The 27,375-nt window shown below is 42.3% G+C and overlaps 2 protein-coding genes across 7 annotated transcripts; both read right to left on the bottom strand.

The window, feature by feature from the left end:
• Positions 1–3,574: 3,574 nt before the first annotated feature.
• On the bottom strand, positions 3,575–13,369 carry ASMT (acetylserotonin O-methyltransferase). 3 transcript variants are annotated; one of them, XM_069007062.1, is made up of 10 exons: positions 12,088–13,369; positions 11,728–11,900; positions 11,274–11,631; positions 9,759–9,933; positions 8,394–8,523; positions 7,653–7,721; positions 7,027–7,145; positions 6,113–6,253; positions 4,793–4,915; positions 3,575–4,149 (listed from the first exon to the last, which is right to left on the bottom strand). In XM_069007062.1, the coding sequence occupies exons 3-10, from the start codon at positions 11,343–11,345 to the stop codon at positions 3,938–3,940; spliced, it is 1,041 nt and encodes a 346-aa protein (XP_068863163.1). In that variant the 5' UTR covers positions 11,346–11,631; positions 11,728–11,900; positions 12,088–13,369; the 3' UTR covers positions 3,575–3,937. The 3 variants fall into 3 exon arrangements, with proteins under 3 accessions (XP_068863163.1, XP_068863171.1, XP_068863180.1); XM_069007070.1 differs by lacking the exon at positions 6,113–6,253 and having other exon boundaries at positions 11,274–11,900; positions 12,088–13,368; XM_069007079.1 differs by lacking the exons at positions 11,728–11,900; positions 12,088–13,369 and having other exon boundaries at positions 9,759–9,863; positions 11,274–11,356.
• Positions 13,370–18,389: 5,020 nt separating this feature from the next.
• AKAP17A (A-kinase anchoring protein 17A) lies at positions 18,390–26,397 on the bottom strand. Of its 4 annotated transcripts, none has more exons than XM_069007024.1 (5): positions 26,338–26,397; positions 24,790–26,003; positions 22,567–22,715; positions 21,673–21,913; positions 18,390–20,297 (listed from the first exon to the last, which is right to left on the bottom strand). In XM_069007024.1, the coding sequence occupies exons 2-5, from the start codon at positions 25,549–25,551 to the stop codon at positions 19,401–19,403; spliced, it is 2,049 nt and encodes a 682-aa protein (XP_068863125.1). In that variant the 5' UTR covers positions 25,552–26,003; positions 26,338–26,397; the 3' UTR covers positions 18,390–19,400. The 4 variants fall into 4 exon arrangements, with proteins under 4 accessions (XP_068863125.1, XP_068863141.1, XP_068863148.1 ...); XM_069007040.1 differs by lacking the exon at positions 26,338–26,397 and having other exon boundaries at positions 24,790–25,532; positions 25,872–26,327; XM_069007047.1 differs by lacking the exon at positions 26,338–26,397 and having other exon boundaries at positions 24,790–25,532; positions 25,975–26,327.
• Between the last annotated feature and the right edge of the window lie 978 nt (positions 26,398–27,375).

Here is a 27,375-nt window from a genome sequence, read left to right as displayed (position 1 = left end):
ACCTTGTGACAAGCAAAACAGGAATCAGTACAGAAGAATATCAAGAACCTGAACTCAGTGTGATGCACCAGAGTTCATAAACCAAAGCAGAATCTTACTTTAGGCTTGTTCAAAAGCAGATCTCTTCTACTGAACTGGCTTTTGATGTGGGAAGGCTTCACAAAAAGAAACAGAAGATTGCAAGGGATGGAGTTTAATATGAAGAAGACTTCTATTGATCTGGCATGCAGCTCGGCCAGACAGGTGTGCGGAACAGAAGCTTGTAAAACATGATTGGTACAATTTACCTCATCTTTTCTCTATTTCACTAGGCTGGTTCCTCCCCTACCCACCTTGATTCCTCCATTTTCCAGCCTTTGGCCCTGTCTCTAAATACTCCAAGTTTCCCACAAGTCCCACAGTAATTACCACAAGCCCACTTTAACTTCCCATGATATTTTCACTCACATAAGCCCTTTGATCATTTTGTTATCACTCTTCTTCTCAGCTAAAAATACCTGGCTGAACTTCTTCATGGCTTGGTGGGCATCCTCCAGTGCTCCTCCACTAAGGGGACAGGGAGTTCTAATGTTTGTCACCGTGCTTCTCATTGCCTGTTTGCCAGCTTTTGTACCTAGATGTGGTTTATTACAGCTTGTCTCTTGCCTCTGTCTGTGAGGCTGAAGAGCCCTTAACCATCTGTCTCAAAATTAAGGTACCCTCACATTATGGATTTCTAAATATCCTTAGCATTCAAAATGTTCTACAATATACAGATCAGAAACAGTATCTGTTTCCCAGCTTCTAATACTACAGAGTGTCCTGTGTTACCAAAATACTAGGCCTAAACACACAGAAGTCAGAGCAATTTCCAAACTGTAGAAAAATGTACAACTCCTCATTCTGGACAATGTGGCACAGAATCTATGCAGCTTGCTTTTAACAAGACACCATTTTTAATTTTTAAATGTTTTTAATAAGCATTGAGACATGATCAGTTTTGTCCCTCTGCGGCATCCTTAGCATTCCTATCACAGCCTGGAGCTGCAGTCTTCCTTTTGTACTATAAATGCTGAAAGAAGAAATCAGCAACGCGTAACACAGGCACTGCTTCATTTATCACACAGAAGGTTCATGGGTTGAAGACTGTATTCCATTTCAAAAAAGTATTACCTGTTTTAAAGGTACGAGATACACCACAGAATAAAGACATAATATGTATCCTTCTAACAACACGAGTCTTAAGTCATTCTCAAATCTCATACTGAGACGTTGGAAAACCCAGTAAGTTTTATGTGCATTAAGTCAGCTCTTGACAGCCTGATTGCACTAACATGTAACATTAAGACATATTTCCTGTTTTAAGAGATCTGTTTCACCCTGTAACAATGAAATTGCTTTTAGCAAGCCTGGACATGTATACTACGCCCTTTGAGAAGCTGGACGGTGTGAGAACACCCAGTTCTTCTGAAAAGGCTGCTCTACTGGACCCCTTGCAGAGGACATTGTGCTCAGGGAGTCAGTGTCTTGGACAGGCCACGTCTGCTCTGCTGGGCCTTGTTCTTAGGGTCTGAGAGACTCGTGCTATTAAGGTAATCTGTAACCTGTAAATTATTTGGGAAAGGTAAGCTTCATGTGGACCAAGGGATGGCATGCACTGATCCTAAGCAGGAGCTTTTTGTACATCCAGGAGTCAGTGCCCCCCATGGCAGCTGCCATGCTGCATGTCCAGGGTGGACTCACGCCTGTGCTGTGCCACAAATATCCCTCAGCTGCAGGAGGGGCTCAGGCAGCTCCCACTCAGTGCCAGTGATTGCACCACCTGCACGGCCTTGCCTTTAACAATGCAGCAACTAGTTCTTGTGAGAACAGCCTTTTTCTTGAAAGAAAATAATAACCCAAACGACCCAAAATGAGGGGCTTCCTTCCATGGACAGTGTCTGTACAACATACTGTGGGAAAATCCAGCAGGGCTCCATCCAGTGCTGCATGGACATAGGTGCCTGGCATCTGAAGCCACATCAAGATTTACTTGCTATCTATATCCCTCTTCTTTCTTGTTAAAACAGTTATTTTATCAAGCCATTTGTTGCAGGCCTTGCTTCCAGAGTTCCATAAAGCACCCCTACCTTCAGTGTAGAGCATTCTCCATAACCATGGGAGATCTTTCAAAATGTTGCCCTTCCCCTACCCTAAGATAGTCTGCAACAAGGCTTTTCTGAAGGGCTAAAGAATTACAAGGGAGGACTGTGGATAATTTTGGGGGAAAAAAAACACATGCCTATACAAGCACACACAGTTCAGGACAACCTGTGGACGAGTCCATGATGCCTCAAGGGTTCTCTAGAGCAGGCCAGTGGAAGAAGGGAGAGCTGAACTTTGGAGCCAGCAGGAAGCCTGGAATGTGGTTCCTACTGTCCCACAGTGCTTCTACAGCCACAGATCCTGTGGGACAATTTCCCACCCTTCTGCCCTCCATTTGAGGTCTTCTTTGACAAGATGTTTCTAGGCAACATTCAGCCCCCAGCCTCTGCCTGATCCTGCTGCAATGGGGCTGTTTTCTTTCTAAGCAGGGGTTCCTTATTCTGCTCCTCCCCTGTTTTCTTCTTCCTTAGTTACTGTTTCTTTTTGTTATATTTGAAGCAGCATTTCCTAGTGCTCAAGGCTGTGCTTCTTCAATGACCCATGACTATCAGCAAGTTCTGAAAAGCAGCAGCCACCAGCTTCCAGTTTGGACGTTAAGATAGCAAATTTCCTGGCTTTTCCTGCCCTCTGCTGTTTCATGTAATTCCCAGGCCATCAGGCCAAGGACCTGCTGGAAGTTTCTGTCTTGCCAGAGAGAGCGGCCGAGGGAGCAGCTGACCTCACTCAGCCCAGCCAAGCACAGCCAGTCTCAGCTCACAGGCTATGTTTCCTGCCTGGTGCATTCTGCTATAGGCTGATTGCCCCCAGCTATGGCCAGGTTCCATTCATTGCTCCTAAGCCATAAGTCTCTGTAATTGCAATGACATTAAAGCCTTGCATTTCCTGTGTGTACTGAGGCTACTTTCTCCCTATCCTCATCCTACAGTCATACAAGTGGGAGGCTCCTCTAGATGGGTACTGAGTAAACCATCTCAAGCTCCTCTAGTACCCAGCTTAATGGTCAAATGCAATTGCTGCTCAAGAAACAAGGGCAGAGTGACTTTCTAGTGCCTTCTCCAAATGTTTTGCAATTCAGTAATGTGTTATTCTGTTTCAAATAACTGGGTGGGTAATAGCAGACCATGTTTGATCAAATGATTTAAAGAAATACCAGCAGGCATGCAGCAAGGACTACCCAAGTGCATAACAGAATGACTCGGCTGCATCATCTTCCTACCTGTTCTGTAATAAGAATCCCTGGGCTTCAACCAGTCACTAAGGTGCAACACTCTTTCATAATTTAAATCAAAGTCTAGAGGAAATAAAAAATTAATATCATTTTTTTCATGCAAAACTCCCCAAGGCTCAGACAAGATTTCTCCTGGAACTCTGAAAAGACCACAAAGAGACATAATTTGGTCTATGTTTTATTATATCAATACCTCAGGAATAAAAATGCAGGCAAGAGAGCTCAGTTCAGGGATTAGTTTTATTTTGCAGGAATTCAAGTACAAATTCAGCTCTGCTTTTTGTTAAAATTAGAGAGACTGATACAAGCTGAAGCAGGCCCACTACACATTTCTTTTGTGGATTGTTTCTTGTGGAACAGGTGTTAATTTCTTTCTTTCCCTCCCAAAGGCAAGCCTAGCAAGACTGCCACATTTGCAATACATGCATGTTCAAGATCTGTTATTAGTAATTCTTCTGGCAACGTATCAGCTTACAAAAAAGTTGTCAGCCTTAACTAAAAGCTAAATTGATCATTCCCCCCTAAGAAGAGAATAGCATATTTCTCCACTTTTTCTGTCTTGTTACATACATAAAACACCTACTACTACTTCCTTCCTAAAACAGCATCATAGAGTTTTCCAGTCCTCTTGACTTGAATCACTCCAAAGCCAGCTGCCTCCAGGAGCTTGCTGTACTCTGCTGCTGTTCGCTCCTTCCCTTCTGTCTGGACCAACATATTCATTGAATACAGCTGGGTTTCTACAGGCCCACTTTTATCTTCATTCAGAAGCGATTCAACCAGCAGCACTCCACCACCTGGTGGAAAGAAGAGAAAAACACACCCTGACCAATGAAAACATGAGCTATTTTTGAGCTGTTACTAGGACAGATCCTAACCTTTACTTTCAGGAAGAAGCAGCCTCTACATTAAGTCATATTTCAGCATCACAGAAGACACTGGAAGAGCCAAAGCATCAGAGCATGTCTCTGCCTGGCTATGTAGGAATTGATGTCTCAGAGCTGAAGGGGGTGCTATGGCTGGGATGGAAATTTCCCATTTTCCCCAGCTGAAATTCACAGGACCTTACTGATTTTGCTCAGAAGCTGACTCTGTAGGCAGTGCTTTTGAAGCTCCGAGGGTTCATTGGGATGCTTAATAGGATATTTTACTATGATGTATGCACATATCTAAACATTACCCAAAATTCTCAATCCTTACACTTTATGCCTTGAAAGAGGAGTCCCTGCAGAAAAGGAGACAAAAACTGGAAGCCAAACAAAGAGGTCTTAGGCCAGGTGCTATTTGTCTCAGCTGCACATGGCTGGCTCAGGAAAGCAAAGGACTGAACCAAGAAACTCTCACACTGAAAGTCTATCACCCAAACTCAGCATCAAGACTGGTGTGCTTCACATTACTGATGAGTGAGACACTCTCTGCTCTTCAAGAGCTCACACCTACCAGGTTTGCAAGCTTTGTAGACTTTTGCCAGCAGTTGTTTGCATTTGTCATCATCCCAATCATGCAGTATCTTGGATAAAATGTACAGTTCAGCTTCAGGAATTGAATCATTAAAGAAGTCTCCTGTAAAGCAAGAATACATGCATTACAAAACATTATATCCCCACAACACTGAGAGCTGAGTTATGCAAGTATTTTTAGTTCTGTTCAGTTCTTGCCTTGCCATGTCCTTCACATATATCATACAGCGATGGAATTACCAGGTAAAAGTCCTATATTGCACTGGATAGGGAATTTTGCTCTTGTTCAGTCTCAAGAAGATCTAAAATATTTAAAGGCAGCAACTCATCCCAAAATAGCCTTTGATGCACATGAATGCATTTGAGCTTTAGCTTTCTCCAATGACAGAAAATCATCTCCTTAATGCTTTATGAATCTAGGTTCACATGGTTTCTGTCATGAAAAAGAAGGAAAGAATATTGCCTTATCTAAGAAAAGGTTCAAAGATCTTTGGTAATCATGGAGTTACTTCATAAATTTGTAGGTAAAAATACACATCTCTCACCTCCTAGCACTAGCTTTGTCATGCCTTTTGTTTAGCACCTGGTGTACTGCATTCAGATTTTTCTCTCAGCATTTTACTGTGTCATTTCTTCTCCCATTTTGTTCCATCTTCGTTTTTATACACTCCCTTCTCTCCTGAAAGCTTCTTTTCTCTCTCTGAGCTTTGAGCACTACTAAGCAATTCCAGCACTTTGAAAATTTTTGTAAACATTAAGAATGAGATCTTCCTATAATCATTTTCCCCATAGATGGTACAAAGACTATGCAGGATCAGTGGCCTGGGCAAGAGGAACATGAGCTAGCTCACCCATTTTCATGGTCTAAAATATCCTAGGACTTGAAAGTCAATCAGTCATGACCAGAGAAGGAAAACAGGAGCATGCCTGGCATCCCTCACATCTGCCAGGAGGTTTGCACGGGAGAAAAGGGGAGTGTTAGGGAAATTTATAAAAAAGCATGGCAGGTTTCAAAACTGCAGGATGCTTTTTTTTTATTTCTAAAGTACCTTCTTCTGAAGAAATTAAATAGTTCTCTTCAGGAATAAAGAACTTCTGTTGCTGAATAACTGAGTTGTGTCTCTGATAACTCTGATGGACAACTGAGACAGCTGCAGACCTAGGCTGGGAAGGCTGCAGCCTGAGACACTGTCCCCATAAGGGGCAGCTGGAGACCTGAGCCTCCAGTATGATACCTCTGAGCAGAACCAGGGCTCGAGAGCATCAGCTGTGACAACACCACACCACTGTCCACACCTACCTTCATGGAAAGCGATCTGACCCTCCTCAGGGGAAACAAATTGTTCTTTGGCCACTTGCACAACTTTGGGCAGATCATAAATTGTGACAGTAGAATTTGGATACAAAGAAACACACTCGCGGGCCAAAGCTCCTCCGCCTCCTTTGGGGACAGTAAAAAAAGGTCAGCACTGACACAAAACCAACCTGCTCAGCGACACCCCCATGAAATCATATAGGCAATGGTGCATTCAGCCTCGTGGAAACTGGCAATGTACATTTGCACCCCACATGTTGCTGAGAGGGAAAAGGAGGGGCAGGAGAGGTCACGGTCTCCATGTGTTCTCCAGGAAGTTCCGTGGCTTGCAGCACCCAGGCATGTGGGGTCAGCCCCAGCCCTTACAGCTCTTATGCTCCCTACTAGCCAGACCCAGCTGCGGGTGCTAGAAGGTGAAAAATGAAAAAACAGTCACTAAACCAGGGTCTGGGGAAGAAGTGAGGGAGGCCAGGAGGGAGCCTGCCTCATCCCATGAATCCTGGCAGCTCTCAGCAGTGATGGGACAGCAGAGTGCTGTAGGATAAGAGGCTGTAGGCAGTACCTCAACAACTGAGACTGAAAAGGAAGAAGGAAAGGGTCTAGCATTAGAAGAACGCATCAAGCAAGGCATGAAAAAATGCTAAAGCTGCCACATCTACAAGGGGACGAGTGACTACTCACATGAGATTGTAGAGAAAAGCATTCAGCTTCCTTATGCTCTCAGCATTCTCACATTTCTGTTTTTAACCCAACCAAATCAGTAAAATGCTCCTCATATTGCTGAGATCTGTCCTGCTTTCCAGTGTTTTGCCCATCATACAACATAGTAGTTGTTTTCCTCTACAGAGCTTATAAAAGACAGTTCAGAGGCTTTTAAAAGAAGATCTTCTGACACTCACCTCCCAGGTCATAGATCTGTGTGAAAGGGGAAAGGTCAAATGCAGCAAGAACATCTCTGCCACATATACTCCATACTGAGTTCTGGCCAGCCATGAATTTTAGCATTTCTTCATCTGATCTAGCAATGCAGACACAGCACAGAGAAAAGGTTCCTTACCATATCCCTGGTGATTCCTATCATATAACTGCTACTACATGTTTTAGCTTAAACAATAATCTCGTTTTATTGACACAGAATATGTCCTCTTTGCATATAAACCTACCTTGAGTATTACTATAGCAGGAGAGTACAGCTATGAATTCATGCATTTAAATAGGGAATTAAGACTAGTGACATCCAACCATGTATTACGCTGCTCATTCTCAGAATTTCCAAGGGATTTTTTTTCCCTCAGCTACCATTGCCTCTGTCAGAGATCTGTGATGTTTTTCAGATTAGGAAATTATATACTTCTATTCAAAATATCAGACAGTGTCCCAGTAATGATATTGTTGAGAAATAAAAACATTGCATGACGCTGATGAGAGGAATTCTCACATATTTTTTTGTCCTGAGCCATAACTAAAAACATTAGTTTTATTCAAAATAGAGGAATAAAATTTCTATAAATAGTCTAATGATTACCTGTACATTGCTCCAAAAGGATCTTTAGATGAAATGCCAAAAGCTCTTTCATATTGGTTCCTTCCTTCTCTAAAATAGCAATTTAAAAAGCATGTGAGAGTGCTGATATAGTTCTCACCCTTTCACAAGAATGACCCTTTCAAAGTCAAGTTGGGACGGCACTTTGAACAACTTGATCTAGTGAGTGGCATCCAGGGTAGGAAGGTTGGAACTAGATGATCTTTAGAGCCTTTTCCAATCCAAACCATTCTACGATTCTGTGATTTATGGGAACACACCTGAAGTAAAGGTACAAGACTGGTGCAATCATCACCATCATCTACACCGTGTTTGGTCATCAGTTGCAAGGACTGGAACAAGTGAGACTCCAGATCCATATTAAACTGCTCCTATAAGCCTTTGCAACAGAAGGATCCTTAGCCAACATTACTCAGCATTTACTTTGTTGATGCCACCTCCAGTAAGAGCCACTGTAATGATAAAGAGCTTTCCTGGAGGTGAAACATAAAGAAATATGATTTCTAGATCTTCTCTATAATGAGAGGGAAAAGGAAAATAAGAACATACACAAATGGAAAACAAGGGGGAAAAAACCCCACACATATTTGCCATGTTATCTGTTGCTTTTAGTTTCTGAGAACCAGCCAGCATCTTTATTGAGCTCTTCCCCAGAAACACACCACTCAGAGCAGCAACACAGATGCTGAAAAGCAACAGACAGCACACAACATTCCTTCTTACCTCACAGCATCAGCCAGGTACTGCCAGCACAAGTAGACTGTGTTGGAATAATACATCATAATATGGTACTGAGACTTTGGACTTGATTTTGTAAGGTAGATGGTGGAAATTTCTGTGTTTCTGTAGAGGGCTAAAGGGTAAAATACATTTATTTACTAACATACATGATATAACACCTTGTCAGGTCTATTGTACAGCTTGGTGTTTATCACCACAAGATGTCTGTAGAGCCAAAGACACAGTTACATCACTTCTACAACCAAATCCTTCCACTGCAATGACCAGTGAGTGAGGGCTGCTGAAATCTGTGTTGCCCCATTCAATCTGGGTAAATACTATCTCCCTATGCTTAACTCCAGCACCAAACATTTCTTTCAAGGAGAGAAAAATAAATGCCTTACAAGTGTTATAATTTACATATGGTCTTCTGCTCTCAGAGGAAGCTTTCAGTGTGCTCTATTTAAATGAGAAGTCTTTGCAGACAAGTTTTTTTCTGATCGACAAGGTCAGCAGGTGAAGGGCAAGACCCCAAAACAGCAGCCCAGCCACCCCTACCCTCTCTCAGCTCACTAGGGCAGAACTTTCTGCAGGTAGGACTCCCAGAAATCTCCCCCACTCCCTCCAATGCATCTGCAGTGGCATCACTCACACCCACAGGTCACCCACAGGACTGGCGTATCAAAGGAATAGATCCTGGTCTCCCCAAACCCATTGGGCAACAGCTATAATCCCTAAAACAGAGCATGCCAACACAAGGCAGAGCAGAAGACACAACTTGTGAGATTCTAGCTGGTCCTGACCAGCTGTCTGATGGCCAGAGATCCCTTCTGTCCAAGTGGACTCCATGTTTCTGACATAAGGACAAACTTACATCACCTCTCAGTTCTGATCAATAACCTAACAAAATAGTTCACATGATAGTAAAAAACAAAACAAAACAAAACAAAACAAAAAAAAAAAAAAAAAAAAAAAAAAAAAACAAAAAACCTGTGTTTAAATCATGCTGTTACCCATCAACCCTGGCATTTTCTTTTAAAGTTTAAAATCCTGCCCATACCCCAGAGATTTCTTGAGACAAGCTATGAAGAGATCCTGAATATCTTCTCCAAGGTCACATGAGGCTCTTGCACAAAGTTTAGGGATATAGAGCCCTGCACCTGTGTTTCACTTTATTCGTCTGATGATGCTGACATTTGCCTCTTCTCTTTCAGCTGAAGAGTGAATCCCAAGAGTGATTCTCTCTTTTTTCCAGCTACATTAACTGACTTAACATTTGGTATCACCTTTGCCCACACATCTTACCTCACTTTCAAAACCATCAAAGGTTTGTCTTTTACCTTATTCCCATTTCTCTGCCTTCATTACCTCCTTCTTGTGTCATCTCTACCGTCAAGAGCTTCAATCCCACACAGGCATCCAGCAGTCTTGCCATCCCTATGGTGTTGGCCCCCAGATGTGCAGCAATGGCATCTGAAGACAGAGGCTTTCCTGACTCCAGAAGAAGATCAAACACCCCCAACTCACAGGCAGTGAACATAACCTGGGGTAGGGAAAGGTGGAACTGAGGGATTAGGTGAAAGCACTAAAGCCTACTGCATTTCACAAGCTGCTTAATTAGAAAAAAAAATATATATAATAATATTTATTTCAGATAAGCTTGTATTTCATACAAACAAGTCCAATTATTAAATTGTAGTTTATCCAAGCACTGATATAATATACTGTGCATGCATTTCCTTTTTAGTTTTCCAATGAAGCCAGCCAATGCTTTTTGGCTTCCAAAAGTCCACATTTAGAGATCAGGTTTTGTGTGTAAATGTTCCTGCCACTTCCTTAGTTTAGGAGCACATTCTTACATTCTCCTGGAAAGAACAAAGGCAAGACTTGGTGGTGGGGGGCTTGCTCTCTGTCTATGTTTCTGTTCTTTAACTAAGAGTCTAACACATACTTCGGTGAACCCTGGAGACTCTCTCATGGCTTGCAATAGGGGTAATATCCCCTTCTATGGACCTTGTTTTCAGGGACTGATGTGAAGGACTACAGTGGTCTTCCAGAAGCAGGGAGTTTCCTCTCATCCAGAAGAACTGCTTCATTCAAGCCAGCAAAATTGCCCAGTGTTTCCATAGAGAAGGCATGTAACTTCTCCAGCAATATCTGTCCACATTCAGACAGACATAGCTAACCATACATAAAAAAAAAAAAAAACAACCACCATCCTTCTTTAGCTATACACTGTCAACTTTACAAGTATTAGCCTATTACTCTGGTCATATAAACACTCCTGAAACAGTAACAAAGACATCAATTCAATTGACTGCCTGTGTCATTTGAGCTACAATCCCTGTACAATGAAGCTCCTTTTACCCTGAGTAAGAACATGGCTTAACCAAAGTTGAAATTGTTTCTCAAAAACATTGTACTAACAGTGTTAATTTGGAAAGCATTGGGCACTTCTTTTTCTCACAAGGTGATTTTTCATTATCTATTTTTTCTCTTTTGATTGTCAGCTCTACCTTTCAGGAGCTTAAGGTGCAGTAGTATTTGCACAACCCAAAGAGCATTCCTTCTATTACCATGTTGGCTAGAGATGCAGCAGGGGACAGCACGAAACTAAGTAGTAAATGAGGAAAACATCATCCACTGCACTGGATACTATAATTTTATACCTGTGTGCTTAAGCAAATAACGTCAGTAAACAATAAAAAGAGTGGAATTACTAGTTTTACCTTTGTGCCTTAAAAATATGCTGTTTGGAAAAACAGTCATTATACCAGTGCTTTCACCTCTTCCAAATACTTACATTTAGGACCTAAAGAGAAATCCTTGAATATTTCTGTCTAAAGAGGCATACTCTTTCTAAGACTGAGTTATATTTCTTACCTTTGAAATTAAAAATCCATTGCTGTATTGCATGATGATTTGAGGATATTCAAGGTCTTCAGTGGAACCCATCTTCCTTCTGGACTGAGGCACAGATTTCCTGGCTCTCTTAATTTAAATAAGCTTCTTTTCACCAGACACAAAGCACACCAGCTGATCCATATAATCTTATTGCTTCTGAGAAACACACTAGTTACAAAATGTGTTAGCTGAGTTATTTGGCTTTGATATGCTCTTCTATCAGGTTCAGCTGTTTCTTCCATCATCAAGTGTAAGGCTAAAGAAGCAGTGTGGATTAAAGCTTGCATTGTCAGTTCATCAGTCAGCAACACCTTAGTACCTCAGAAGCACTTGAAACCTTGTGACAAGCAAAACAGGAATCAGTACAGAAGAATATCAAGAACCTGAACTCAGTGTGATGCACCAGCATTCACAAAACAAAGCAGAATCTTACTTGGGACTTGAAATTTGCTGTGATAGGCACTGTCCAGGGAACCCTGGCCTGGCAGTAGGGTACACCCCATCCCTAAGTGCAGAATCAGCCAGTCCACAGAGAAGCTGTAAGAGTCTGTTTGCTGTTTTCTCATTGTGACTAGTTTGCTCTGATGATGATCACTCAGGTGAAGCCTATGAGGATTTAAATCTACCTTTGTTACTTTTCTGTGTTTTGCAGATTGTCTCACCCACCCTGATACCAGGTTAGAAAGCAATAGCATGCTTGATATGAAATGTTTGATAGCAGCAACTCAGCAGGGGTGTCCTACTTGTGCTTCACCATGTTTTGACAGAGCAGGGTGCTGAGGGATGACAATACCTTTTACTTTTTCCAGTTGATCACTACAGTCTTCCTCCCCTTCTCTGCAAAACTAACCATGGGCAGCAGAATGCCTTTGGGAAGAAACAATGAAATGATTACCAAGTGCAAGATGGGGAATGGATTTCAGCTTCACACAGGACATAGCTCATAGGTCTTCATCAGAAATTAAACCCCTGGTTTACTTTCTTGGAATCTTGCTGCCCCACTGTTCATTTCTCCATCTTATAAATGCCTGACATCTTGCCCATCTCACCTTGGGGCAGATGTGACAATGCTCAGGTGAGGAAAGATCCTTTCCATCAAGGAAAAGACTCAGTTTTTATATCACACATTTAGTGACCCTTCAGGAAACAATGTTAAATGAGACCTTACTTAGGTAATACACTGAAGGCAAAATGTTACAAACCAGAATTTTTTTCAGTGGCAGCTTTCTCCATGCTTCAGGTTCCACTGTATAATCCTTCTCTGAATCTGTATTTTCCATTGAAATCCTTACCTTTTAGCCAGAAGATGTTCTATTTCTTTCACCGAGTAGTGAAATGGCAAATTTCTTTCAGAGTTAGCTGTTAAAGTTAGTCAAGCAGATGTAACAGTTTTCAGCTTTTTTTTCCCCTCTGAAGGCAAACTCAGACACAGTACCTGTTCCCCAGGTTCTAACACCACAGTTCCTGTGTTACCATAGTCCTAGGTATGAACATAACAAGAGTTACAGCAAACACCAAACTGCAGAAACATGTAGAACTGCTCCTCCTGGCCAGCACAGTCTACAAACATAGTGCTATTGTCTTGTTAGTGCACCACATTCAGTGTTCAGTAGAGATTAGACACTAATATTCTGTGTATTTTGTATGTGCAGGCTGGACATCCCAGCAGCAGCACACCTCTGACAGAGTGACTGTGAATCTGTGCAGGTTGCATTAACACGACACTGAAGGTTTCAAATACACAGCTATATTCATAATGGACACCTTCCCCTGCTATCTCCAGCTCAAGGAGAGCACATGAGCTCAGTTACTATTTATGAACTTCTGTCTGCATATGCAATAAGCTATCAGCAGAGTTCATTTATTTGGACAAATCTAGATCCACTCTTGGTGAACACATTACAGCTTTTCCAATGCTTTGGTTTCATTCCAAAAACAGCTCTGTAGATGGAGAAAGTTTAAAACTTTCTCACTAAATCTCCATCTGCACGGGTAACCAAGTCAACTTATTTCCCTCAATAACATTCCCTCTCCTCCAGTGAAAACAGAGAACTAAATTGTACATAATCAGACATCACCAGCCAAAGATAACTATTGTTGGACAAAAAGGTTAGAAAGTTGTATGAAAATAAAAATATTTCTCTTCTAAAGGCCAATTCTACCTGCTACTGAGAAAATGGTGCAATTTCACACAAGCATAAGGATTTCCCACTCTTGGGATCATAACAGCTCTTCAGCCCCAGGCCATAAATGCACTTCACTTAAGGCAAAGTTATATGGTACATGAGTCTCCACTAATAAAATGACCACACAGTTGATTAAACACTCTTGAAGTTCTTTTTCAATTATGACTAAATCTGTCTGTTGAGGACACCAGTTATAATCATCTAATGGGATTACTACTAGTAGTGAGATGTAGGGGAGGAGGCTTGCAGATAACCCGCACCAGATTGAAAAAAGCCACATGCAGTGTGTAGCTGTTTCCAAGTAAATTGTTAGCAAGGCTTAAAGCTTAAGCTCCTTTTAAGCTACAAATGCATTCAGGAAGATGAAATTGCAATGGCTTGCTTTCTCTGAAAACCCTAACAAGTTTTTTCTCATAGGCCATAGACCACGTACAGGCTAAAGCCCTTATTTTACCACCACAGTTCTATTTCAGTGATGCATTTTTCTTTGCCTAAATGACTCACTACAGACAAATGCTATACAAAAAACAATTATGTCATTTTTGCATAACATTTGAAAGTAAGAAATTATCTATGAACAAAGGAGATTTAGTAAAATGAATGTGTCTGCCAGTGAAAAATGTAAGATGACACTATTTTCATACATTAAACCTTCCTTAATAAGCAAAAACTACAAATCCCAGGGATGTGACTACAATGAGTTTCAATAATGCCAGTAGGGAGACAATTGTGCCTTGCTATCATTACTAAGTCTCTAAGTATACCCAGCTTATAACAGATGCCCTGGAAGAGCACTAAAATAATACAGTTTGGGGCCTTTTTTTTAACAATCCTAAAAAGCCAAGATACTCAGTATCATACTTTTTCTTTGAACTGGAATATCCAGTTTTAACAAAATGCTCCTTTTCTTCCTTGTAGCTTCTAATTATTCTCATATTTTACAATAAATGCATTTTCCTAGCAACATGACTATTATTTCCATCACTTTGGCACTGACTAATTTTTTTTCCTGTTTTCATCGCATACACTAATGGCAAACACTTGGAGTGGGCATGAAAACCTGTATATCCAGCTCATTTTCTAAGCAAACCCTCCCTTCTCTTTATATTCACTTACAGTAAAAACTCTGACTGAGAACATCTTTTAAAGTGCATCTCAGGCAATCCAGAGTTGTTCTTGGTTCAACTCGTGGACTGCAAATAATGTCTCAACAAATAATTCAACTAAATAGTCATTGAGATTTCTATCAAAGGAAAGTCCCAGCAGATAAGAGTCATAATCTTCCTGACAATAGCCAGGTACAGTAGCTAAAAGTGGTAGATGCAGAAACTTTAAAGCAAGAGAGAGAGATACAAACAGAAAACCAAGATGGATAGCAGCTGAGCCAGGCTCTGATTTCAGAAATTACTTGTGTTCTGTCAAGCATCACAAAGGAAAATTGTGGATACACAACTGCCTAAAACAGGCCATTTTGGAGGCTTGGCTTTGCTGGAGATGGCAGGAACACCTGCCTGCCCAGGGGAGGTGATGAATAAATTCCTCATTTTGCCTTGCTTGTGCACGCAGCTTTGGCTTTACCTTTATATTGTCTTTATCTCAATCCATGAGTTTTTTCACTTTTACCCTCACAATTCTCTACCCCATCTCACTAAGGGGTGCATGAGAAGCTGCATGGAGCTGAGCTGCCAGCTGCTATAAACCACAGCAGCAAGCCATGTGCAGTGAGCAGAAGAGATTTTTTTTCCAGGCCTTCCCTTTTACAGGTAAGGTAGAGAGTAACACACACCACTAGGCAATTCTTCAGAGCATTGACAAACACATGTCCAGGATCATATGCAGAATTGCAGGGAAAATCTAATCTGAAGGCGATCAATTCTTGTTCAGACACTTTGCTGTCAGTGCCTGAGAGTGACATTGCTTCATACTGTCCTACAAATAGTCCAATATCATGGACAGCACTCCTGAACATCCCTTGCAGAGCAAGTAGGTCTCACGTGGCAGGTGCCACACTGCACATGCAGCTAGATTAGGTATCAGAAAGCAATTCCAATCAGCCTTGGCCCTTTAAAAGTTTTGTAACATATGCTATGGCAAAGCATTAGCCTGTGCTAACATATGAATTATATTTTTTTTGTCAGGCAGCAGGAGATTCAGGAGGTGCAGCATGTGGCGGGGAACCAGACCAAATTCATTTTCTGTGCTGCCACTATAGAGGAAAGAATGTTGGTGCACATCACTTCAAACAAGCCTCAATAGCCCAGTATTAGACTAATCTAAGACACTTGATCATTCATTTTGTGCACCCGGTTCTGAAGAATCAACTGCAACTAGATTGCTGCTTTATACAAACATTAGAGACAACTGCAAATTTATTGTGAAGCAGCAAAAAATACCTTCTGCAAATAATATGTTCATTAGGCCAGGGAAAGACCAGATCAATGCGATGTAAGCTTACTGAAATGGGTGTTGTATCCAGAATAACCAAACCTCAAAAGCAGAATACCAGATCAAGACACAGGCAATACATAATAAAGACTAATTTGATTTAATACAAGACATCAGTGGCCAATTTTGCCCACATATTTATAAATTAAGGTATTTGCCGAACTAGTTGGTTTAATTGCTGTCATATAGAATGTAACAACATCTCTACTCTACCTCTGCTATCAAACAGGAGGAGCCACAATAGTCTGCTATATGATCCTACACAAGAACTGCCCTAAAGCTGACATTGGTGTGACAGCCAGGTAGTCCTGATCACCAATCAACTCTCATTAGTTTGTGTTTATAGCCTTGTGGCACTGATGGAATCTTGCGTTCACAATTTTGGGACCAACTGCAAAAATTCCCCTTTTCTCTGTCAGCTTTAAAGATGATGCTTCCAGATAACACATCAAATATTTTTAATACACATACTTATTTATGTCTATGTCTTTATTTTAGGTCACTGAATAGATTACAAAGGTAGAACCAATTAGAAACAGGACTTGGATATGGTTACAGCTTTGGTAATTGTTTTTTTAGTAATATCAATTACTTCTGGCAATTTGACTCATACATTATCAAAATTACTTTACCACAGTGGGCAGTAATCAGATGGAAAACATCACAATAATCATATTGAAGGACTTTGGCCCTGCTCTTGTAGCAAAGCTGTTGCTTGACTAAGCTTCTTCCCGAGTTACGTAGTGCAGGCTGAGGCCAGGAGATAAGAAAATTGCAGGTCGAAAGTCTGGCATGTGGAGAGGCTTATCAGCTCTCAGATACAAGAGGAGACATTCTCCTTTGAGGATAAGAACAGGACCCTGCAGTAACACTGTCCATAGCAACAGGAACTTAGATTACTTACCCCTTTGAGACTCCTGTTCTTCTTTGCTTCACAAAGGCTGCAGGAAAACAACTCTCGGTTGCCACTGCCAACAGCCATGAGGCAGCAGCACCATGCAGACAGCAGATGCACAGCTCCTGCCCAGAACAAGAAGCTCAAGAGCTTTGGCCCACAAACTTCCTACCTGCTTCAGCTCAGACCTTGCTGAAAGCAGCCTGATGAGCAGGGTTCACCTCCTCCAACAGGAGGAGGTCACATGCTCCCTTGTATCACTAGATGATCAGTACCCTCCAAAACCCTATGCATCCTCAGGAGCAAAGTGGGTTCCCACTTGATCCTATCCTTCTTGCGCCTCTGCCAAGGACATAAAGGAGACATTGTGGTGACAGATGTGAAATCTCTCCTGGAACCAAGTGCAAAAACAGAGGTGTATTCTCACAACTGAGAAAACTCTCTTCCTGACTCACCACGTGATTTAAGAATGATCGAGAATGGCAGCATAATGCTGGAAGAGACGCTGGGCATTTCCTGGGACTCAGTACATGAAATAGGGCTCAGAGGTCTCTTTCACTGCTGGGCTTTCCAGCGGGCATGAACACAGGGCTGTATGGTGAAGCTGCCCAACCCATGATTTAATGGGATTTACACCCTGTATTTATACCACATCTATCAGGCTAATTGGGGAATTTTTTCTACTGAAGGAAAACAAACCTATGAGTTAAGAGTGAACCTGAGCTTTCCCCAGCAACAAAGCCTGATTTTAGAGTACACTTAAAACTGACAGGTGTGGCTGCCTGACACAGGGAAAGAAGCTGGGAATTGAGTTCTTAGCTTCATGAAGGAAGACTCCAGATTTTGAAACGAGGACACAGAAGAAACAGTCCCCTCCCTTGACCAAATGGCAACACTGTAATTGATGTGCCCCAGGACATGGTCAGCCCTCTGGGCTGACAGGGCACACTGAAACCCATGTTCAACTTGCCGTCAATCACAACTCCCAGGGCTGCTCTCCAGAGTCTCGTTCCCCAGTCTGTCCATACATCCAGAGCTGCCCCATCCCAGGTGCAGAATCCGCCACTTGCCCCTGTTAAACTTCATACAACTGGTGATTGCCCAGCTCTCTGATTTGTCTGTGCCTCTCTGCCTTCAAGGGACACAACAGCTCCTCACAATTTAGCGTTCTCAATTCTTACCTTTTCTGTTCACAGCTAGAAACTACAAAGATTTCAGCAGCATGGTCTAGTAAGAAACAAACCCACATGGATTCTGAAAGTAAAGCAGACAAACTCAGTCAGCCAGGGATCCAGCTGAGCTGCAGCACTAATGTGCTTCTCAGACACTCCAGGAAATGGATGCACTTCGATTTCACGCATCAGTGTGAGGAAAATGGCATCTGAAGGCTGTAGTTAAAGAGCACACGTCCTGCTGAATTAACAGTTGACACAGCTGTAACACAACAGGACCATCAAGAAGAGAAGCTGAACTTCATTATTCAAATGTGCTGAGTGACGCTTTCAACAAACAAGTTCTTAAAACAACATTTCTGCAGATTTTAATATACTGACACATGAAAACAGCAACTTCAGTTCACTGGAAACAGTTTTCTTTTTAATTTTACCATAAAAATGCAAAATAAACTCTTTCACTGTAACATTATAGCTTTTAATATTCCTGAGCTGCATTTTAAAAGCAAAAGTATTCTTAAATGGATTTAACAAGAGACACTGCAGCCTTACTTTCCAACAACACAAGTAGAAATAATTTAGCAAGAAGGCCCCTTTTTCAAGACAATGTCTAGCTCTTTATGTACCTGAAAATATGTTTCAAGTATCCCTATGCCACCTGAAATAATTACAAAGCCAAATACGTCAACAAAATATGAGAACAACTTTCAACCATTTTACCACTGCTTGTTACTTCCTACACCAGTGTGTCTCTCTTACACGGAAAGTATGATTATACAAAGGCATTACATGCCAGAATAATTTGGGCCACAAAGCTTGGCATCATACAGACATATGAAGGAATCATAGCAGTTTAAAAGGTATCCTGCATATCTTTATAATCAGTTTTAAGAAAAATGTGAAAGTCCTGCTATCCACCTCAATCAATAAAAATCTACTTTGTTAAACATGATTCCACTGAATGCACCAGAAAACACTTTAAATCAAATCTGTATGTAATAGTTTGTCACCTCTGAAGTTCCTATAACTGGCACCCACGTATTTCTTAAGCCAAATTAGGTGATACAGAGATAAAAACTAAATACGCTAAAATTAAGGTTTAGAAAACTGAAACAGGTTGACTTTTAGCACTTTAGGAACTTGAGCACAAGCACGGTGATTATAGCTACATTGTCACAGAAACCTAGAAAGAGACAACGAAGGAAGGTCAAAAAAATCTGGCATCTCTTTTCTTGATTTCGGGGATGAGATGCAAGCTAAGAATTGGTTAAAACAACTGTGTTTTCTATAGCAGTCACACCGATGAGGTCTCGTTTACAACTCTCTGGCCCTTTTGTCCTACCACAGCCTTTCAAAGGAGCCAAGGCCTCCACTACCCACTCCAAGTGCTCCTTTGCTTACTCAGTGATCACCTCCGGTGCCTTCGTCTCCTGCTCGCACTCCTGCGACTACGACTCCTTTCTCTCCTGTCCCGCCTACGCTCCCTACTGCGCGTTCTTCTGTAACGGGAACGCCTGGGGCTGGCACTTCTTCGACGAGGACTGCGGCTTCGGCGAGGGCTGTAACTTCTGCTGGAGCGTCTGTAATACCTCCTTTCTTTCCTGTGCTTTTCATCCTGGTAACTCACATCTCTTCTGTGTCTGCTGCTCTCTCGTCTACCCTTACTCTCATCACTGTTTATGCTGCTACATGAACGGCTCTTTCTTCTCCTCGGCTCTGTGCCACGTTTGTCCTGCTCACAGTGCAAGTCCTTCTTGCAAGTGTTCTGGTCACAGCTAGAGAGGCTCTTCTGGTCCTGGTTATTGGCGGGAACACATGAAAGTACCCCCGAACTTCTTTTGTCAGAACACCTCTCAGAGTCTGTAGTATGGAGATTCTGACCTTCTTTGACATGAACTTTGTCATGAATGTTGCCATTTAAGTACTTGCATTGAGTGTTTACACTTTCAGGGGATGCTACTTCTATTTGAGAGCCAGGAGCCAGTTTGCCTGTAACAGCCTGTCCTGAGGTAGAAGTGATGCAGCTGGATGACACAGTGTGTGGAACAGCACTAGGGCTTTTCGGCATGTCAGTCTGAGATGCTTTGGTTTCTTCTTTGCTTTGATTAACTGCATCCATTTTCTTGCTCAGAAGATTGTTCAGTAGTTTCTCCCTCAGTTCTTTTTCTTTTCTCTGCAACCCCAGTGCTCTCTCTTTTTCCTCTTCCACACGTTTAAGCTCAGCCTCCTGGAGCCTTCGTCTCTCCTCTAGCTGCTGAAGACAAATCTTTTCTTCATTCTGTTCTTGCTCCAAAAGCTTTACTGTCTGAAAGACAGTCAAAGGGAAGGTAAGAGTAAACAAAAAATACCTGCTCATGTTTCCAAGTTACAGCAACACAAAGGCAGCAATATGGCAAGAAAATAAAATCGAACAAACGGAACCATCCCAAAATAAAATGGTGTTTCCTTCTTAAAGGGGAAAAAATCAAAACTAATCAACCAACAAAACCCACAAATACAAAACTGCTGCTAGGTGAAACACTATTGGTCCACAATTCTTGAGTAGAAGCTTTGTCTTCATGGCTCCTTAATACAATGAAAGTAACACCATGTGAAATCTGCAATATTGAAATACATTTGTCAGGGTCAACACTTGAAGGCTTCCGTCAAATTAAAAACGTTTTAAATTTTATTGAGAAGAACTTCTCTTAGATGACTGGCATTTGTGGTTCATAGATGACTTTACAATGAGTCCATACAAACAGCAAGTAATTAAATGGACAAAAATTATGTAGAAACTGATTGTCATTTTGTCAACCACTTTAAAAATTCATGATACTGGAAAAGGTTCAATCTTTATTCTGATCTAAATCAAGTGGCTTAATACAGACCTCACAATTCTCTAAATGAAAGAAACACACTCTCTGTTTCATCAGACAACCTTTCTATCCCACAGCTACCAAGTTAAAAAGTCTGCAAAAGGCCTTTCTCCCTTCTTCTAGTACATAACTGATCTGTACATAGCACTATGAGTTCAAAAACACTCCTGAAGTGCACTGGAATCAAGAAAAACCCTGCACTTTTCCACACAGCTTTTTGTTTCTACAGAAAATATTTCACATACAGTACACCCTAATAAGCTTTTATCCAAGTCTTAAGCTTCAGTGTTTCAGTGGAAGAATAAAAATACTGTTAGAGAGGATCTAACATGTGAAACCTTTGCTGACAGTACTTTTCCTACAGAAGAAACATTCTGCACATTTCAAACACTGACTAATGAAAGTTCAATCTCTGAAACTGCAAAGAACAGAAAACAGAATCACTATAAGGCAGATGGGAAACAGCATCCAAACTGGAACTAGGGAAGGAGTCTTGCATCTTATCCTCTGTGGTTAGTTCACTTCATCATGCTCACACATTCTTTTGCTGGACTTAAGAAAACCTGACAATTAATTTACAGGTAAAAAATGCTATTCAGGACAATAGGTTCAAGTTCACTTTCCATTTACCTACAAGTGCATGTTTTACCAAGAGAGAAATACTGTTTCACTGCACTTTTCTGAAATTTTGGTCTAAGGAATAGCAGCTGCAGAGGTAGTAAACCTGTTTAATGAACAGTGCTCCCCACCTCCTTTAAAGCCAGTAAAGGGCTTTGTTCTGCTGGGCTCTTCATTAGCTTCTGAAATAAATATTGAAGTTACCTTTGCTCTGCTTAGCAGTTCTGCAATTAATCTAATGGACTGAAGATTCCTCTGAGCTAACAGGAGCTTCCTTTCTTCTAGCTTTATCTTCTCTTGAAGTTTTCTCTGTTCTTCAGCTTGAAGCTTTTCAAGTTGCTTTTTGTTCCGTTGAACTTCACGATCTTTCTGTTTCTGCTCTCTCTTGCGCAACTTCTCTTCTCTTTTTCTCTCTCTCTCATATTCTTCAAGCTCTCTCTGCTTCCTAAAAAGAGATAAATATTTTTGCCTTATCTAGGCCAAGTACAATTTCAAACTCCTACTCCATGTAAAATACATTTTATACTTCAAGTAAATTTGTTTCTAAATTAAGTCATGTTGATTACTGCAGAACAAAAGTAGAAAATGGAACATTTTAACCCTTAGTTGTGACAGCAGTCATATTCTGTCTACTCTTAAAAACAAGTTGGAATTTAAAGACAAAAATGGCTACAGCAAAGAATTATTTTTGAACTACTTTGACCAGAGACAATAACAATGCATGAGACAGCTGGGCAGAGAATTATCATGGCAAGAAGAAAAATACCAAGCCAATGAATGTGTGCAGTGGTGGTGGGTTTTATTTCAGTGATTAGGATAAAATGGTAGCTTATTCTAAAGGCCAAGGGTTTCTGAAACTAGGTGTATAATGGCAAGATTTTTAGGAAATTAAAAATTTCGCAGTTTTAATATTTTGAATTGACCATAAGCAGAAGTGGTAAACTAAATAACCACACTTGGCTTTAAGTACTTCACTTTAGCTACAGAAAACTTGTGTTTAATTATTTTCTATCTTTTGATACATATCAGTTGATATGAGGGAGTAATTTTGTTATGCCTGATTGTTAAAAATATAACTGAACAATAAGGAATAAATACCTTTCTTCCTCTTTTTGTTTTTCCTCAGCTTCTTTCTCTTTACGTTTTTGTTCTTCTCTCTGCTTTTCAAGCTCCTGAAGCTTTTGCCTTTCCAGCTGACGCTTCTTAATTGATGCATCACTGAGGTGTTTTGTTGAGTCAAAAGAAACCTTTACATGATACAATTGAAAACAGTTTTAAGGAGACAGAAAAAAAAATTAAAAATTACAGTCTGACAACCCACACAATTTTAACTTAGACCTTGGTGTAAGTACAATCAGGTGCGTAAAACTTTTTTTCAAAACAAAGGGAACTTCTCTATGTGCCCAGAGAAAGCTCCACCTATTGTAACCAGGTAACTGGGAACTAAATGTGTGCACACATGGCAAAATCAGATACCACTTCATACTTGTGTGTCTCACAACCAAAAATAAACCCCAGTGTGACCGAGGCTCTGTCTATCCAATGTTTTCAGTGGTTGAGACCCTGTTTATCCAATGTGTCAGAACGGGCACATACAAAACTCTTAATTAATGAATGCTGTTAGGGACTGTACAACACTAGGTAGAAACAATTTTAAGTAACAGCCTTCCTTTCTGTCTAAAACTGTGATACTTAAATTCAGCAGAAGAAATAGTTCTAAAACATTCAGCACCTGGTTTAAGCCTCCCCACTAGCTCTAAAACCCAAACTGAGGTACCCTGGGCTTAAGATCCCAAGTCGCGGGAACAGAAAGAAAAGAAAGACACACACATCTGAAAAATGAGACCTCAGAGGGGCTCAGCTTCCAGGATATGTGAACACACCTTGGTCACATCCAGCTGCGTGCTGGAACAGGACACCACCAGACACCACAGCCCCAGTGTCCTAATCTCCAATTCTGAGTGCAGGCAGGCAGGGATCTATAACACATTTCCGCAGACCCGTGGTCATGAACCATAGGGCAGAGAACAAAGAGCACATCCTCTGCAGTTTAATCTACCCAGGCTCTATGCAAAATGATGTTTCACTAGCAGACTGAAAGGACAAATAGGTACAAACAAACAAGGTGTTGTGACCTTGTATGACACGAGAGCTGCTGTCCTGACAGGGCAGCTGCCAGGAAGGCTTGATTCCTCTTGCACAGCCAAACTAAATTTGGGAACCCTGATCCCCTGAATGTAAATGACAGTTTGAATTTCACCAGGTCAAGGCACAATTTCTATCCCGCAACTGAGAAGCTTTGTTAACAAGATAAAAGATTAGAGTATTTTATTTACACTGACTAAACTACAATTTAAATAAATATCTGCATGTTCCCAGATTGCACAAAGGAATACTCAAGCTTTTTTTTCCTGAAATACACTCCCTGGTTTGATGAATGGCTACTAGGCATACCAAAATACCTCCGCAAACATTTCACTCAACCAACACGTAAATCCACAGACCACCTCCAAACAGAGTAAGTTTTCTTGAGGCCATGCTTTCAGAGATACTACCTCTGAACAGACTGCCTTGTTCCCTTCTGTCATAGCTGTAATTTCTAAGACAATGAAGTTACAGAAAATTACTTCTGGAAAACTCTGTATGCAAACATTATGAAATAAGCATAGGGCATTCACAGGAAGCTGTGCTAGGAATGAAAATTATCATTTAAATTTTTGTGGGGCCTTCCAGTATGTGAGGTATGCTAATGATTAACTGTGTATTTCCCAGACCATACAGGCCACACAACTACTAAAACTTTCAGTTCTGACCTTTGACTGGTAGGCCTAGTTATCAATGCAGGGACCAAATACAAAGGCCGTGAAATTCTCCCCCAAAATGTCTCTCTGTAGTGAACACATGGAAGAATAAAGCACTTTACAGTCAAACTTCTGGTGAAATTTGTCTGAACTTTTCAGAACTGGAATTTTAAGTGAAATCACGATTTATAAAAACATATTATTTTCTAAAAAAATTTAGAAAATCGTGTTCATGAACTTGATCCTTCCATAACCAGTTCTCATTTCTAGAACTGCCTTGTTAAGAAAAAAGCAAAAACCCACTCACTTTGCTCATGTAGTCTAACAACATATTTTTCTGCCAACATTTTCCTTTAAAAATTGTATTATGTCTGTCCCATAAAGCTACATTAGTGCCATCAATATCGCCTGTTGTCATCACTATGGTATACAGATAAAGGTTTCAAGCACTATGGAAATAACACTTAGCTGTACTTGGGCTTTCATGTGGGTTCCCACACAAAAGGCTGCAGTCTCTCACCTTTATATTGCAAGCCACTGCTTTGCCATCATCGCCCTTGTACATCAGCTTCATCCCTCGCAGGGCATTCATGGCCTCGATGAATCCTGCGTACTCTCGGTACTGAACATATGCTTCAAAGTTTAAATGGCCTCCAAAACTGAAAGTGTGAAAATTTCTGCCAGTCATTTCTTCTCTGTAAGGGTCCAGCATGGGTATGTCCACATTACGGATTTCTCCAAATTTCTGGAAAACTTTTATAAGGACTTCTTCACTTGGCTTTTCTGAGCCACTCTCCTTGGCCGCAAACCACTTACAAGGCAAGCCCTCCAGGTGAATGGTATCTGGCCTTTCCCCCGGCAAGGTTTCGTTCATATCTTTCGCATCACGGAAAAACGAGTCCCAGTCATGTCTGGTAGGAAAGTCAATCTTGTATTCTGCAGCACGCACTTTTAAAATGTCAGAGAAGCCGCTCAGCTTTATTGTTTTGCCATCAAGGCATGCCAGAAAAGATTTAACCAAACTTTTGTTCTCGACCTCTCCTTCAAACCTAATGAAATCCATTGTGCTTTTAGAAATCCGCAGAGTGGAAAACTGATGAGTTTGCACCATCCCCTTCAATCTTTCCATCACTTCCCAGTTCGAAATGGATTTTCCTGGTTGCTTCAGCTGAGGAAGTGCCACACTGATGGTCATTTTGGTAATGGGTTTAAGGTATAACCCACAGGGAGCACAGAGCTCTACAGCTTCTGATGTATCATGAACTATTGTTGCAGCAGCCATAACAAAGAAAAAGCATAGGATAAAAAAATAAAAGATGCAAGTTTAAGTTGCAGGCCAACAGTAGTCAAATAAAATAGCCCTTATCCATAAATAATTTAATTCTTTGGCGATTTAACCATTCCCAAGTTAAAACGATGTCTCTTAACACAAGAGTGAATTAGATAACTACAACCGAGTAGTACAAACATCTTAAATTACTTTACAACACTAGAACCTGTAAGTAATTAAACCTCTGTAAGGCCTCTGAATAGAAAACAAGAAGCTGATGACAATCTTAGGAATACATGAAGTTGGTATGTGATGGCTCAGAAAGCAGCTACCCTTTCACAGGAGGGAAGGGACTGGCGGCGCGATGTCACACCGCTCCCAAATCTACTTAACAACCAGTGAACCCCAGCAGGCTGGCGCCGAGGCGGATCTCACGTTCTCCGGAAGGAAGACCTCGAAGGTGTCTGCAACGAAAGAAAAGCGCCCCTTTTATTTAAAAGCCCGAAGCCCCACCGCCCCTCCCTGCCGGCAGCGCCGAGCAGCCTCCGCAGGGCAAGGCTGGGTAGCACCGCGAATCACACCGGAGCCAGCGGCCACCGCCGGCAGCTGCCCCCGGCGGGCGGAGCCCGGGCGGCGGGGGACACCCCGGGAAGACGCCAGCAGGGAAAGCGGCCCTCGCCGATGCCAGGGTGACCCGCACCCTCGGCCGTCGGCTCCTACGCGTCCCCTGGCAGGCAGAGCCCCGCTCTGCGTCCCTCGCTCCCGCTCCCCGGACGGGGCTCCCCGCGCCCGCCTCACCCGCAGCCGCCGGGACGCGTCACCCCGCATGCGCCGCCGCCGCTTCCGCTTCCGCGCGGCGCGAGGCCCCGGCCACGGGAGCGCCTCGCGGCGGCGTGACAGCGCCGCCTGGCGGCGGGGCGGGAGGCGGCGGGGCGGGACGCGGGGCTCCTGCGCGCCCGGGAGCTCCGGCCGCAGGGACACAGCCGGCACCTAGGGACAGCTGGGGCACGGCAGGGCCGCGTCCCCCTTTCGCAGAATCACCTAGGTGGGAAAAGAGCCTCTGAGTCATCGAGTCCAGCCTATGACTGTACACCACCACGGTAACAGACCGTGCTACGTCCAGCCTTTCCTTAAACAGCTCCAGGGACAGTGACTGCACTGTTTCCCTGGGCAGTCCATTCCAATATCTAATCGCCCTTTCTGTGAAGAAATTCCTTCTGATATCCAGCCTAAACCTTCCGTGGCACATCTTGAGGCCTTTCCCTCTTGTCCTGTCGCTGGTTGCCTGGGAGAAGAGGCCAACCCCCACCTGGCTACAGCCTCCTTTCAGGTGGTTGTAGAGAGTGATAAGGTCACCCTGAGCCTCCTCTTCTCCAGGCTGAACAACCCCAGCTCCCTCAGCCGCTCCTCATAGGACATGCGCTCCATAGGACATGCGCTCCATAGGACATGCTTTCCCTCTGTCAGCCCAGCACGCAAGGGCACAGCCAAGGCCAGCCTGCCCCTGGAAGGCAGAGCAGAGGTGACTGTGGTCACCTGCCCCTATTCCACCATTTTAAAACAGGCACCAGGTCTAGCCTTGGATAGACTTCCACCATTTGAGAAACTGTGAGTGCAGTAACCTTCAGCAGCAGGCTGGATATCAATAATGGCTTTGAAGCACCATTGACCTCAGTGCAGGAGGTCACCATCAATCGAGCAGCTGCAGCAAGACTGCAGCTGTTGCACAGAGGTGCTATTTCACACCGCAGATGCTGGAAACTGCTGGCCCTACCCTGTTTCTGTTACGGTTAAGTAGTACTATAAACACAGAATCAGGAGCTACTGCTACCATAC

The sequence above is a fragment of the Aphelocoma coerulescens genome, chromosome 1, assembly GCF_041296385.1.
Source record: "Aphelocoma coerulescens isolate FSJ_1873_10779 chromosome 1, UR_Acoe_1.0, whole genome shotgun sequence".
Taxonomy (NCBI): Eukaryota; Metazoa; Chordata; class Aves; order Passeriformes; family Corvidae; genus Aphelocoma; species Aphelocoma coerulescens.
Note: the sequence above shows the minus strand (reverse complement) of the source record. Positions and strands in the feature narration are given on the sequence as shown.